The sequence below is a fragment of the Corvus brachyrhynchos genome, unplaced genomic scaffold (genome assembly GCF_000691975.1).
Source record: "Corvus brachyrhynchos isolate BGI_N302 unplaced genomic scaffold, ASM69197v1 scaffold175, whole genome shotgun sequence".
NCBI classification, from domain to species: domain Eukaryota; kingdom Metazoa; phylum Chordata; class Aves; order Passeriformes; family Corvidae; genus Corvus; species Corvus brachyrhynchos.
In genome coordinates, this window is record NW_008238448.1 from 2,516,029 (window position 1) to 2,531,146 (window position 15,118).

General features: G+C 41.5%; 2 protein-coding genes across 2 annotated transcripts in view; both read left to right on the forward strand.

The window, feature by feature from the left end:
* LOC103617328 (cytochrome P450 2U1) overlaps nt 1-13,280 on the forward strand; it is a 14,208-nt gene extending 928 nt beyond the window's left edge. The window contains exons 2-6 of the mRNA XM_008635610.2: nt 4-67; nt 4,669-5,301; nt 8,572-8,733; nt 9,697-9,864; nt 10,284-13,280. Coding sequence (XP_008633832.2) covers nt 4-67; nt 4,669-5,301; nt 8,572-8,733; nt 9,697-9,864; nt 10,284-10,462 — 1,206 coding nt within the window. The 3' untranslated portion in view covers nt 10,463-13,280. The remainder of the gene's footprint in view (nt 1-3; nt 68-4,668; nt 5,302-8,571; nt 8,734-9,696; nt 9,865-10,283) is intronic.
* A 1,537-nt stretch (nt 13,281-14,817) lies between these two features.
* Nucleotides 14,818-15,118, forward strand: part of HADH (hydroxyacyl-CoA dehydrogenase) — a 17,995-nt gene continuing 17,694 nt past the window's right edge. Inside the window, exon 1 of the mRNA XM_017736799.1 lies at nt 14,818-15,001. Within this exon, the coding sequence (XP_017592288.1) occupies nt 14,903-15,001 (99 nt within the window). The 5' untranslated portion in view covers nt 14,818-14,902. The remainder of the gene's footprint in view (nt 15,002-15,118) is intronic.

Sequence of the window (15,118 nt, forward strand, 5' to 3'; positions counted from 1 at the left end):
CAGAAGGCGGACGTGTTCAGCGACCGGCCCTCTGTGCCCATCGTCCTCATGATCACCCACCACAAGGGTAAGCGCCCGGGGGCGCCCCGAGCCCCGCTCGGGAGCTGCCGCACACCCGGCGATGTCCACGGTGATGCTTAGGAGCGGTACGGAGCGGGAGCTGCTCGGGACCGTGGCTGCTCTCCCGAAATTTATAAATAACTCCCGCGAATTGTGGACTGAACCATTTACTTGCTTTTTGCTCCTCGCTTGTGTCCCTCGCCCTGCTGCTGACAGAAAGCACTCAGAGAGAAACTCGCCCTGGCTCGAGGTGGACGTGCAGCATCCCCGTGAAGTTGGCGGTGCTGTACTGTGCGCCACAGAGCACCTTTGGGTGGCTGAAATGCCTGATCCCTTTAGATCTGTGTACAGTAAAGGGACTGAGGAGCGGCGGAGAGAGCTGGGGTGGTTTAGACTGTTGGAGACGAGGCTCAGGGGAGACCTTCTCGCTCTCTACAACTGCCTGTAAAGGGGGTGCAGCCAGGAGGGGGTCGGTCTCCTGGGTAACAAGCGATAGGACGAGAGGAAATGGCCTTAAACAGCCCCAGGTGAATTTTAGGTTGGGCATTAGGAGGAATTTCTTCAAAGAAAGGGTGATTTGACGATGGAGTGAACTGCACAGGGAGATGGTGGAATCAGCATCCCTGGAGGTGTTTAAGGAAAGACTAGACATGGCACTTGGTGCCATGGTCTGCTTGATACGGCTGCCTGCTTGCAAACTACTGCTGCTGTGATGTTTGCGAATGTGTTATTCTGCTTGTCAAAGCTTACTGAGCGTATTTGGATTTGGGGTTTTTTTGGGTTTTTTTTGGTTTTTTTTTTTTTGGTTGGTTTTTTTAAGAGGTCAAAGGAGAGTTACTAGCTTTTGCCAAAAAAAAGGCACGAAGAGTTTAAACACATGATTGCAATACTGCAGGTAGAATTTCTTCATGTTTAGTTCTTAGGTCATTATGGATCTCAGTGTTTATGGAAATCTACTCACTCTTTTTCAGTTTAGGAGGTGTTTTTCAGTTTAGGAGGTAAGAGAAGGCTTATTAGTGTGCTAGCTTGTTGTGAAACTTTTATTTTTTCTAAGGCTAGATAAATCTATTTTTTAAGTACCTGAAACATTTGTCTTCCTTTTTTTTTTTTTTTTTTCCCCTGTACCAGAATTGCTTTAGTAAAGAGGAGAAGAAAGTGAGGGACCTAGGTCATGTTTATTAAAATGCTGTCAGGTACCATTGCTGAAATAAGTGTAAAGAATAAAAAAAAAAAAGATGAATTATCTTGGTTTAATGATATTGGTCCAAGACAGATCTTACTGGCACATTGTTATCATGTGTATTTTTAGGTACAGTACTTTAGCAAGCACTGGAGGAGGAAAGGGGTAGAGGAGTTAGATAATTTTAGCAGTGCTGTAAAACCTCATGTTCAGGCTCATGGCAGATTTCTTTTTCCTTAAATGCCATGAATTTCATCTGTTTCTTGTTCTCTGTCAGACTTTTTTGAATATGGTGAAGCAGAGTAGCCCGGGCAGTTGGCAGCTTCCACCAGTGGGTGCTCCAGGAGAGCTGAAAGTACCAGGAGCGTGTTGTCCACAGCCAGAGCGTGCTGCAACCAAGCCCATGGACGGTGCCTGTCTGTGTTGCGCTGTGGCAGGGACACTGTGTTGCTTCTTGGTTTGGTTTTATCTGGAAAGTCACCATAGCTGTGCTCTGCCCAGTTGTCCATAAAACATCCCTAGCTGTTCTGTAGTGCTTGTGTTAGCTGGTGCAGCATGCTGAATTGCCACAGATGCAGGAGTACTGTAGAGTGCACCTCAGAGATGGTGTGCTCTGAGTGCACAAAGGGAAGAGTCGGTGAATATGGGCAGTGGAGGGCCACCGCCCCCGCAGGCTGGTTCTCCAAAAGCCAGTGGAAGTTACAGATGCTGTCAGGTGCTGGCTTGGGTTTAGTGGTGGCATGAGGAGATGACTGAACCTCTGCGATGCTGCGTTGGTGCTAATGAGTGTTGCTTTTTTCGTGTGTGGTTCATGAAGGAGGTAGATGGGTTGTGCCTGGGGGAGAGCAGGTAGAAGTATCAGAAATGGCAAATACTACATTTCAGCAACTTGATTAGCAAAGGAGGGAGGCCTTCTTGGCTGGATAAAAAGAGCCATAAGAACTTAAGGGAGAAGGTAGAGGTCAATTCTTAATTGAAGTCTTCTGCACATATGTCTGCAGGAAGAGAAATAGTAGACTGAGGAGAGAAAAGAGATTTCTGTGGTTTGGTTTTAGTATTTTTAGTTTTTTGTATTCTATAGCTACGAAAGGCAACAAAGACTGACTCTGCAGAGTAGATGGAGTCTGTGTGGTTGTCTGCCTGTATAGCCCTGCCCTGTGCATATCCAGATGTGGATGTCTGACAATACAGAAGTTGAATGTTATTAAGTGTCATGACTGCTGTATTTGTCAATGTTCCCAGTATTGTAGCAACACTAGAGCTAGCAGTAAAAAACGGGGGGAGAGGGAGGAGAGGAAGTAAGCCTTTGCCAGAATGTGTGTCTTGTAAGGATTTTAATCTTTTCCATCTAAAATGGGGAATAAAATGAACTCTCTGGTTATGTGAGTTTGTTGGTTGTATTGAAAGGGTTTCATTATCAGCTCGTAGAAATTAGGCCCCTATAGTGAGCATGAAGTCCTGGTTATTGTTGCTTGAGAATTTATTATTGTATTTCCTTCTGGGTTTTTTGTTGGTTTTGTTTGTTTGTTTTGCTTTGCTTTAGTTTGTTTGCAGGGGAGGTTTTTTTTGTTGTTTGGGGGGGTGGTTTAAAAGTAGAGATGTCTGTGCTGACTAATGTGACCTTTTAGGGCAGGCAGATTTTCTCTGAAATCAGCAAAGGACTGTTCCATTATTATAGCTTGGTAGTGATGCAGTTGAGAGTTTGCTTTCTTCTCTTACCTATGTTATTCTATCTTTATGCTCTTCTTCTTCCTTAATCTCTCTCCTGTGTTATTCTTTCCCAGTTTACAAATCAGTTATTAGTATTGTGCAGCAGTTTGGGGCTTGGGGACATCAGAAAACACCCACGCTCTCTGCAGGGCTGCTGGAGAGGCTCACTGGGTGGGGGGAGGTGTGTTGTTGGTGTTAGCTTTTCTGTGGGGCTAGGGGAGTCTCTTTTACCTTCAAGACAATAGGTCTGTTTTCTTTATGAAAGTATTTGGATCCTAAACCTCATTTTCCTAACAACAAAAAAGGGAAGAGGTTGTGGATGCATAGCGTGTTTTGGAAATATTTGTTTAGGGATAGAAATGGCTTTGTTCCAAGAAATCCATGTTTCTTTCACAACCCAGCTACAAACCCTGGAAACTCAAGTTGGTTCATGGGCAAATTCAGCCTTAAATACACCTGTTTTTTCACTTAACCTACTTGAGGACACCAGTGCTAACAGGAAACAGTTGAGAGAGGAAATCTGGAAAGTTTTTGGTTCTGTTTTTGAAGGACCAGGAAGTGGGCGTTTGAATAGATTGCCTAAGGAATGTCTTCATGTAGAGGAGATGAAATTCAGCTGATTCTGGGCTTGTCTTGACTCTTCCTAATGTTCTTGTTTAGGATGTTTGAAGCTGGGTCATGTGTTGTGTCCTTTTAGCATTAGGGGCTAGGAACATTAACTTGTAATAGAAATGTAGGTAATGTTAAATATTGAAACATGGTGCATCTTCCAGTACTTACGTACTACTTCTGTTTTCTTATGGCCATTTCTCCTTTTAAATTCAACATTAAGATTTGCAGTTGACAGAAGAATTGATGTTGCTTTTATAAAGTAACTTTTTATTTTCAGAAAAAAACCAATGTAGTGTCACTTTACTAGAAGAACAAATCCAGAACTAGGTCATGTTTGATGACTAAACTTTCTCAGGTTAACCATGGAGTACATTAGAAATAGCAGGTTGTGTATTTGTTACCCTGTGGTGTCTTTGGTGTGGTCTTTTGATTCAACAAAAGAGATGTTTCTGTTTGTAAGTGAGTAATAGGGATTTAATTTAAACGGTGTTTCATAATGACACAATTATGCAGAGCAATTGCCTAGGGCCATCAAAACTGTTGGGATGCAAATCAAGCAGGTTTTTGCCAAGTGTCTCTGAACCTGTCTTCACCTTCCCAGTTTTCTCACAGTGTATTTCTCCCAGTGTGAGTATCCTGTATTTTTATTATAAAGAAAAAGCTCGCTTGTAATAGAAACACATGAAAAAAGTATTGAGAAGTTTGTATAACATGAAGGGGAAAAAAATGCAAATCAGTTTGTGTTTTAATGTCTTCTGTTGTGCCTTGCTGAAGGAGTTCATGTCTCAGGATGTGGAGGAGAAAAGGCTATATCTAACATATGTCCCAGACTAACATTTCCCTCTTCTCGATCTATTTGTGTCTTGCAAAGTGTAATGAACTAGTGATGTAACTTGGATATTCATTTCACTGATTAGGAAAAGGAGAGACAGTGTTTCCAAAAGCTATTATAAAGAACCTTGTGTTCTTCCTTTAGCTCCTAGCCAAGTGCTTGGGGGAGATTTGCTGTTACCATTTCCCTCTCTTCTGGCTCTTGGGTTGCAGGCCTGTCTATTTCTTATTGAAAACCGGGCATTTTGGTTTCAGACTCTCCCTTTTCCTTTCAGGTGTTATTTTTGCACCTTATGGCCCTGTTTGGAAGCAACAGAGGAAATTCTCTCTCTCAACACTGCGTCATTTTGGAGTAGGGAGACACAGCTTAGAGCCTAAAATCATTGAGGAGCTGAACTTTATAAAGGAGGAAATGCTGAAGCATGGAAAGGATTCATTTAATCCCTTCCCAATCATTCGCAATGCAGTGTCCAATGTTATCTGTTCCATGGCCTTTGGCAAGCGTTTTAACTACGAAGATGATGAGTTCAAGACGATGCTGAAGAACATGGCCCGCGCCCTGGAGCTGAGCGTGAACAGCTACATGATCCTGGTCAACATCTTCCCTTGGCTCTACTACCTTCCCTTTGGGCCTTTCCGGGAGCTTCGGCAAACTGAGTTAGATATTACTGCTTTTCTGAAGAGAATAATTGCCCAGCACAGGGATACACTGGATGCAGCAAATCCCAGGGACTTCATTGATATGTACTTCATCCATGCGGAAGAGGAGAAGAACAACAAGGAGAGCAGTTTTAATGATGATTATCTGTTTTTTATCATTGGTGACCTCTTCATCGCAGGCACAGATACTACTTCCAACACGTTGCTGTGGTGCCTGCTCTACATGTCTCTTTACCCTGAAGTGCAAGGTAAGATTATTTTATTCTAGGTGATTTATTCCAGACTGTAAAGCTCCAGATGGATTCTCAGAAACAGAAGCAAGCAGTGGCAGTGAAGAAATCATTCGGAGTGCCAATGGTTTGTGTGTACGTATAATTTGAAGGCTGGTGTGTAATCAGACATCTTCTGTCCTGCTGTGCTAGCATGGTTTCTAGGTTAGTGCTATATATTAAGTGCTAAATGGCCCTTTAATCTGTGAATTTCTTCTGTCTTTGGACAATTTTATCTTTCCCAAGCAGTTCCAGAAAAACTTTAGCACGTTTGAAAAACTTTGGCAGTTGTGGCATTCCAGGCATATAGTAGTGATATAAGATGTGTGAAGACCGGAGTGGTAAGGTCTGCTTTTATGCCTCCCTGAGCAGGGAGGTTCTTGAGTCTAGTGACAGAGTCTGGGGAAGTGAAACACTACCTATTGTAGAGGAAGATCAAATCAGAGACAGCTTAAGCAAACTGGACTTGCACAAATGCACAGCACCATCTGCCAGTGTCATTAGAGGGCCTCTCCCCATCAGTCTTGAGTGGTCATGGTAGTTGGGTAGGTTGCTGATGATGAGGGGCATGATGAGGGGCAGGGGGGGAAGACACATGGAACATGTGACCACAAAACAGAGGCAGAACAAAATGGTCTTGTTCAGTGTTAGGGAAGGATGACTGAGGGGAAACCTTATGCTGTCTACAACTATCTGATCAAAAGATGCTAAGAAGATGGAGGCAGTCTCCCCTGAGGTGTGCAGTGGAGGGAAGGGAGGCAGTGGAGACAACAAGAAAATTCCAATCAGATACTCGGAAAACAAATTGCCCTGTGAACATGGCAAAGGAGTGACACAGATTGCCCTGAGAGTTAACAGAATCTCTGTCTTTGGTTCAAAGCTAAGTGGGACATGACCCTGAGTAGTCTCATCTACTCAGTTGGATCTGCCTGGAAAAATCTCTTTAAATAGGTCAAGATCATGGTTTATTGCACAAAGTCAACCAAACTGTTGACAAAAGATTGCAAAACAGGGCACCAGTACTGTACATGGGAGAGAGAGTTCACTGGGGACAAATGTAAAGTAAACTTTTATTGCATAGGCTTATTCTTCTGGTTTTGATGTTGTGTGTTATCACTGCTTGACTTGATATGCAGTTACATGGATTAGATAACAAATGGAATCTAGAAGAGTTTTGTGGTTTTTTAACCTCTTTTTCTTCTGCCTGGTACTGTATGTGTATGTGCTGGTCAGTTTTCACTTTTCTGCTGACCTCTTAACAGTTTCATTACCTCTGTCTGATTTCCCCTTTCCTTATGTTGTGGCTCTTGTCAAGTAATCTAAATATGCTCAGTAGTCCAGAGTGTATCACCTTTAGTATCCCATTCCTTACATCTTGATTACCTTGGAGTTACGTATGGGCCTCTTTTTTGTTTATTTCTAGTAATACATTTCTCTTAAATGTATTTCCTCCCTAGAGAAAATACCTGAATCATGTATCTTTTAGAAGTAGCAAAAGTTGCTTGCAGACATGGAAAGGCAAACTAAGGGCTATCAGAGGAAAAAAAAAGTCTTTTTCTCTTTATAAAATAGTTTTGCTTTTTACAGGGAAATAGAGAGTGATGTGTATGGACAATATGGTGAAGTCATGGCACGTATTTAGTTTGTTCTGTTCCCTGACTTTGTTTTGGTCCTTGGCTTCTGAAGATGTGTGAGATTTTTAAATATGTGAAAAGTAGTGGAGCAGTTCAAATAACATGCTGTTGCAGAGACTGCTGAAGTTTACATTTTGCGGCTGGTAATGTGAGCAGCAGTTTGGCTGCTCTCTGTATAGTTCCTCTGCATAGTTCTCTGTACAGTTCTATTATAGCGTATAGAAATGAGTTGTTCGGGTTAAAGCATTGGTGTGACATTCAGCATGAGACAGCTTAATTTTTTCATTTTTTGTTATCTATTGAAAACTTTATTTATTTTTTTAGATTACTGTGGACATGCATGCCTGAATATAGGGCTATAGTATCTCCCTAATAAAAGTAGCAAACCTCCACAAAGAAGGTACTGGAGAGCCATGCTGTCAGCACATCCCTTGCTGTATTTTTTGTATTTTATAATGTTCCTAATGCATGAGCTTTTCTTCTGGCAAATCCAGTAGGCGGCAGCAGCGGCTCGTTAGACACAGTTCAGGAAGCACTTGTGGATGCTGCTCGGGAAGTGGGGACAGTTTTTTTCATTGAGCTTTTATTTAATCTTGTATCACTGCTAAGAGGAGAAAAGACCAAAAACTCAGAGTATCAGCTGCTTGGTTGGAAAAGGCAAGCAGGACAACCACAACGCATGCAGGATATAAAGGGTAGAAAATGAAAACTGACTTTTATTATTTTTGATTAAAGGTTAGTTCCAAGGTCTCCTCTTTCAAGATTGTCTTTTGTGGTGTAGCCAGATTGCAAGTTACCTGCAAGAAAAGGCACATCATCCTGTATATACATAGGTGAAGCAAATCCTGAAATTTGGAAACTTCTATGAAGAGAATTACTTGCATGCTGAGCCTTCAGTGAAGTGAAAGGGGCAAGTAAATAGTTTGGTATTTTTTGCTTTCCATGAATGAGAAAGTAGATAAGGTCATGAACATTTCTGACTTTGCAGAAGGGCTTTGTGGGAAAGGAGCATCTGCTGCTGTCTTTGGGGTAAATGGGATGTAGCTGAGTTTAGGTTCTGTAAATGGAAAGTAGGAGATGGCAAGAATGAGTTAAATAGCTTCAATGCTTGCAGTAACAGCACCAGAATTCCTGCTCCAGAATGAAGTATCTAAAGCAGCTGCGTGAAAAACTTTCCCATCACCTGACACTCAGGCACACACTGCATGCAGTTCTCTTACTGTTGAAGTTTTTAATTGCAGAGCAGAAAGCTTGATGCTTTCATCATTCAAATTACTATGTAGGTAAACTGCTGCAGTAAGATTATGAATACATTTGGAGTAGCAGCAGGACTTTTCCTGTACTTCTCCAATACTAAAGGGCTAGCAATGTCTGTCATTTCAGTACCTTTACTCTTGACAGTTGTCAAGATTGTGCTTGGTCATTTTTATCTTAACTGAGTCTGTTCCTAAGGCTAATGTTGGCATAGCTGTTTCAACTGGGAATGACATCTTGAAGTAATCTTTGAGAAATCTTTGTAAACAATGAAGCAAACATAGTCAGATGAAATTGAGATGATGTCTTCTCGTGTATTATGTCTTTTGACTTCTTTATTTTCCTTGCTTCCTTTGAATAGAAAAGGTTCATGCAGAAATTGAAGCAGTTCTAGGACGTGACAAAGTCCCCTCTCTTGCTCACAAGGCTCAAATGCCCTTCACAGAGGCAACCATTATGGAAGTGCAGAGAATGACTGCGGTTGTTCCCCTTTCAATTCCTCGAATGGCCTCAGAAACTGCTGGTAAGCTTTTCTAGAGACTTGTTACTACACCATTTCCTCTGGGGATGCAGATCTGATGGGACAGCTAGTGATAACTTACGAAGATCTCATTTACATATTATATCTGTAAAACAAATATGTAAAATGCTCTGTATAGGGAGTAGGTGGCCTTGACATACTCCTCTGTGTAAGAAGCATGTCTGACCTGACATCCAGCAGGATTTTTCTAATCTTGAGTGATTTCTTCTGTGGGGGTCAGCTGGTACTGACTAATGTGCTTAGTCACAGTTGGCAACTGAGACTCCACCTTTGTACCTGAAACAGCAGAGTTGTTTTTGGCATTCTGACACAGAGGTCTGACAACATCACTTTAGAGTAGTTGGTTTGCTAAAGGCTTATACCGTTGACCTCCACATGTACAGAAAACATTAAGAAATATTCTCTTCCAATTCATCAATGTGATTTCTAAATATTGCTGAGCACTGGCTAGAGTCAGTGTGAAATAGCAATACTTGTCTTTTAAACCCATTACTGAATTGATCTGCTTTTTAAAATGTTTTGTTTTGCAGGACAGTGAGGTGCAACAAGCTGAAATGAAACTAATCATTTTGAAACCCTTGTGTGACAACAATTCAAAATCCATCCTTTGACTGTGGTGGGGCTCTGTGACAGCACAGGAGCAGGAGGAAAGTGGGTCACTGCATTGACATGTTGCAGAGTGCATTTCTGACAATTGCTGCTTCTTTCTCTCTGCAGAAGCTGTTGGTGTAACTTGATGTCTTTCCAGCTCCTCAGGCCGGCGTGATTCTGACTCAAGCAGGGTAGCAGAGATCACCTTTGCCTTAAGCTTTTGCTAGATTTGCAGCCCACAGCTAGGGATCGATATAATTTTTTGTGACATCTTCTAGTTGTCTTTTTAATGGTATGTTTCCCATGTTTCCTTCTAGCAACTTGTCACATCTCTGTCTCTGCTTTTGTTTAAAGTGCTCCAGGGATATACTATTCCTAAGGGGAGTGTGATTGTGCCCAACCTGTGGTCAGTACACAGAGATCCTAACATTTGGGAGAAGCCGGATGAATTTCAACCATCAAGATTTCTGGATGAAAATGGCCAGCTAATAAAAAAAGAGTCATTCATTCCTTTTGGAATGGGTAAGACAATCCACGTGAAGTCGTTAGTTGGGTGGGTGGGTGGGTGGTGGTGTTTCAAGCATAGGGCCTTGGGGGTCGGAGATGTAAAAGTTGCACATAGGACCAATTACAGAAGTAGATTTATTATCGCAGTTGGTGGCTTGGCAAAATGGTTTGGGTTCCTAAATAGCTAGTCACCAGACAGAAATTATAAATTGTCCTTTGATACTGCTTTTGCTGTGGATGTAAATACTCTTAATATGAAGTAGTACAGCTGAGCAAAGCTTAGACTCAAATGCAGGAGGCCAGAGCTTCAGAGTTCATAGCTTAATAGTAGTTTGAGCCTGTTTTGGACTATGGTAGCACAGGAATTACATGTGTGTTAACAAACAGGTCAACTGTATAAAGCCAGTAATACATCTCTTCTAACTGTTCTGTAGGTAAACGTGTGTGCATGGGAGAGCAGTTGGCAAAAATGGAGCTGTTCTTGATTTTTGCAAGTCTAATGCAAAGTTTTACCTTTCTGTACCCTGAAAATGCTGCAAAACCATCCATGGAGGGAAGGTTTGGTCTAACTTTAGCTCCATGTCCATTCAACATAATAGCTTTGAAGAAATGATGCGACGTCAACAAAGATTAAGCACAGAAATACTGCACTTTTAAAATGCAGCTCTTTTTTTTTTATTTCCAGCTCATTTTGTTACTTTCTTTCCAGAAAAAAACCCCAACTGCGTAGGCTTTCCTAGCCAGTGAGAATGATCCATTTAGACTTCTGGAAAGAGAAGATTTTTTTTGTCAACTGTTGCATTCCACAAATGAACTGACAGCATAGTTTTTAATTTGATATTAAAACTTGGTGGGCTTAAGCTTTGTCTATTACTATCAGTTAGTCAAATGTTGATTTGAAAGAATGGTCCAAAACATTTGTTACATTTATAACAATATACATTTATAACATTTATATCTAGCAAATGGTAATTGTAAAAAATTGTGAAAGCAGCACATAAACATTTCATTTACCAAAAGAATGAAGCACATCATGTAATATTAAGAGTATTAATGAATGAGAGATTGTTAGCATTTTCTGTGGAAAGAAACATTGTAACTGAGCTTAAATAATTACATATACTTTTTGGAAATTAATGAATGACATTACTTTTAACCTTGGAGGGTTCTTTTTTGCGAGTAATTCATAGTTGTACTAGGTTGGATCAAATCAGTCTGGATTCCTGGATCCAAGCATCCTTGACATTCAGGGCTCACTATAAAAAAGCAGGTACCAACTCTGAAAACCCAGGATTTAAGGCCAAATGAATCCTTGGATATGCCATATTCTCAACAGGAAATGAGTATGCAGTATCTGGATGCAGATGTTTTATCTCAGAATATAAACTAGAGTGGAATTCTCTAACAAGAAACAGCAGAAGTTTGTTCTCTCTGGTGCCAAACATATTCAAGACATCTGTGCTGCCTCTTGGCATTCAGTGTTTCCCTCATGGCAGCAGTGGCTGCAGGCTGGACGAGGCCAGCAGCTGCTCACTGGGGACAACGCTACATGTGTAGTCCTGAAGTCAAGGCTTGCACTCAGGTTTTTCATCCACAGGCAGTGTGGACAGTACTGCCACAACCTCTGGCTTTGGGAACTGGAGTCTTCAAATACGGTGTCACTCCAGCAGTACAGGTGAAGGCCTTACACATTTACCATGAACGGAAGGAAGCTGACAAACTTGAGGTTTGAATATAATGGCTCTCTCTGTTATCTTCCCTATAGAGTAAAAATATCTGTAGTTCATATAGTATTAGTGTATCAGTACCTTACTCTTTTCACATGCAGAATCTTAGTGCTGGTAACCACTGTCAAACCAGCTGCCAAGGAAACTTCATGTAAATTGTTTCAGAGCAGGGCATTCAGTCTTGCCTTGTATTTCAAACATGGAAAGAGATCTTTTGGGGGGAATATGTAACAATTAACCTTTAAATGGATGTTCTTAATCATTCTTAAATCTCTTTGCACTCCTTTTGATCTATCAGAATTTCGTATCACATAAATTAAGTTCTTACATACTCTTCTAAAGATGTTTTTTCCCCTCACTGGAGATCTAGAGAATACCAGGAGCCCTGCTAATGTCAGGTTTACAAGACTGGAATGTGAATTTGAATGTCATTTAGAATTGGGTATTCCATAGCAGAAACTAAACCTAAATTGTGAAAGAAGAGACAACTTTTCAGCTTTAATGTCTGGTTTTGTCACTTTTAACCTTGAAGTTTTAAAATCCAGGTAGTGCCTAACAAAGACTGTAAGATAGTTATTTTGCATTTAAATTAAGGTTTTCTGTTACCTGTTTTGAATAACAGAGTGCCTTAATTTCAGAATTATGTACTTGGTTGTTCTCCCACTGTTTGTGTGAGAACTTTCAGTTCTTAGATAGGTTAGCTTTGGACTGTATAGGCTTATGGGTTTGGGGTTTTTTGGTATGAAATTTTTGAAAAATTAGTACAATATAAAGTTGAGTTTGATACCAATGCTAGTGAACTTGCTCTGAAACGTCACAGTACTGGAGAATTAAGCACTTTCTTTAATTTAATTTTGTATTTTCCAATGAAGAAGTACATTCTATAGAGTTAGGATTTTTGTCTGGAAATCCTAAAATTATGCTTAATTGAGAAGCTAAAATTAAGTGCTGATAATATTTATCTTTCTGTTGAAATGCCTCCTTAAACAACATAATGATGTTGGTGTGCAACTGATGACTTGTACAAAATACCTGTCCTTTTAATCAATGAGGACACATTTGAAAAGCACTTTAGTATTTTTTTACAGATTCCAAAGAAGATGCTATTCACATAATCCCTTGGTATGTGAAACTGTACATATTAGTGCTTGTTTTGCCTGCTGAGTTTAGTTTAAAATGTCACCTTTGAAAACTATCCTTTAAAAATTAGCCTTCTACAAAAACTACTTTGAGAATGTGTTTTTTGGTGATACCTGTAATCAAATGCTGCATCGTGTGACAAGCTGAAATTACTGGTGAGAAGTTCTAACCATGTCAAGGTCTGCTAGAATACAGGATGCTGTTGGAAATGACAATAAAGACCTGCCTTTCATACCTTCCAGGTGCACTGAAATTTTCACAGGATACCATAAAAATAGCTAAACAATAGCATAAAGGCAACAAAATCTCTGTGGTTTTCAAAGTGTGTTGCCATCTTTGGCAAACTGTAAAGCGGTAGCAGATTTGGTTTGTGTTTGTAAATGTATCCTCCCCCTGTCTTTTTTTAGCAGAGGAAGCATCTCAAATTCCTTGTTGAAAAATATATGTCCATGTAAGTGAGTGACTGTTTCTGAATGCTGTAAATAACTAACTTTATTTCTAAAATTACTTTGCTTCAATGTGTTTTTATTTTGAATAAAGTAATTCCCAAGTGAGTGTTTCACAGCTTTGCGTAGTCATTTCAATGAGTTCCACTTACTGAACTTGTGGTGTTTGGCATCTTACATCTTGCAGAAAAAGCTTTTGAGCAAGAAAATGTTAAAAATGCTTTGGATGAGGAGGAAGGAGGTGGGGAAATAAAGTGAAATTAGGAAAATAACACTGCCAGGCATGTTATGATCAAATGATAGATTATGTTTTAAAAACACTGTTACCCAGAATAAAAGAAGAGGGAAGGGTAGAGATCAGGAAGATAAAGAGCATATGAATTGTCAGCAGGAGATGTGCAGTCTGCAGGAAAGAAAATCTTGGGCAGAAGTTGAGGTGTAGTATTTTTTGGACTCCTGGCGTAGAGGGAGGTGGAGGGCAGAGGGGGAAAGGGGTGCCCAGGGGGAGCCTGAAGTAGAGGGCAAAGAGCCTCCGAGAGGCCTCAGGGGAAAGCAGGAGATTCTTCCTCATGGAAGGGGGTGGGTTGAGCAGGAGTCAACTGAAGTGCCTTTGGGGAAGAGATGGGTATCAACATTGGTGTTAACCAGGAGCTGGGCACTCGGGAGCAACAGCTGTAGGTGGAAATCTTGTGTCTTATGCCCTGGCTTCAGGTTGCAGGTTACTTGGCATACTGCTGGTTTTGTTTATTTTTTTTGGGTTTGTTTGGTTTTTTGTGGTATTGTTTTTTTTTTTTTTTTTAGGAAAATTAATTAATTACCACTCAGCTGTCATTTGTATACACAAAGTTCAGTAAGGGTGAGTCTCTGGGTAAAGCTGTTTCCACAGCCACTTCCTGCTCCTGCCTAATCCAAGTGAATTTTTTTGAGGTAGGTTTGTGGTACAAAGTGCAGAGATATGAGAATACAACACTTACTTTATTTGAATAAAACAAGCTGCTTAATGTTTACCCTGATGCTAACTCAAGTAGTAATTGCTGTGTTGTCAGCTGCTGCTGTTGCTGACTTGAAGTGCAGGTCTTTCTGGTGATAAACAAATTAGATGGAAAATCAGGGCAGTCTGCATCTGATATGATTCAGCTGTTAGCGTTTGTAACAGAAGAATTTTTGTTGTTGTTGTTTTATTATATATCTTGTGCTAGACTGGAAATAATGTCCTCTTCTAGTCAAGAAACGTTTGTTGTGGAGAGAGAGCTTCTAATGATGTGAACAGGAAGAACATCGTGGTGCTAGAGAGTATCCAGAGAAGGGCAAAGAGGCTGGGGAAGGGTCTGGAGCACAAGTCCTGCGAGGAGAGCCTGAGGGAGCTGGGGGTGTTCAGCCTGGAGGAAGGGAGGCTCAGGGGAGACCTTATCACTCCCTACAGCTCCCTGACAGGAGGGTGTAGCCAGGTGGGGTCGGCCTCTTCTCCCAGGCAGCCAGTGACAGGATGAGAGGACAGAATCTTAAGCTGTATCAGGAGAAGTTTAGGTTGAACTCCTCACAGAGAGGGTGATTTGACATTGACATTGGAAGGGGCTGCCCAGGGAGGTGGTGGAGTTACCATCACTGAAGGTGTTTAAGGAAAGCCTGGATGTGGCATTTGGTGCCATGGTCCAGTTGACATGGTGGTGTCTGGTCATGGGTTGGACTCGATGGTCTCGGAGGTCTTTCCAGCCTCAGTAATTCTGCGATTCTGTGAGCATGAGCGGCGGCAGCAGGAAGGTGAGCGCTGAGGGCAGCGCGGTGACCTCTGAGACAAAGGGCGGGCATCGGCGGCGCCCCGGCCGCCGGCCCAGCGCCGGCTTGTGGGCAGTGCTGACCTTGGCCTTGCTGCTTGGCTCTTAAGGAATCAGAGGTAGCGAAGGTGAAAGACCTAACGCGCTTCTCCCCTCGGCGGGCAGCTGGGACCTGCCGCCT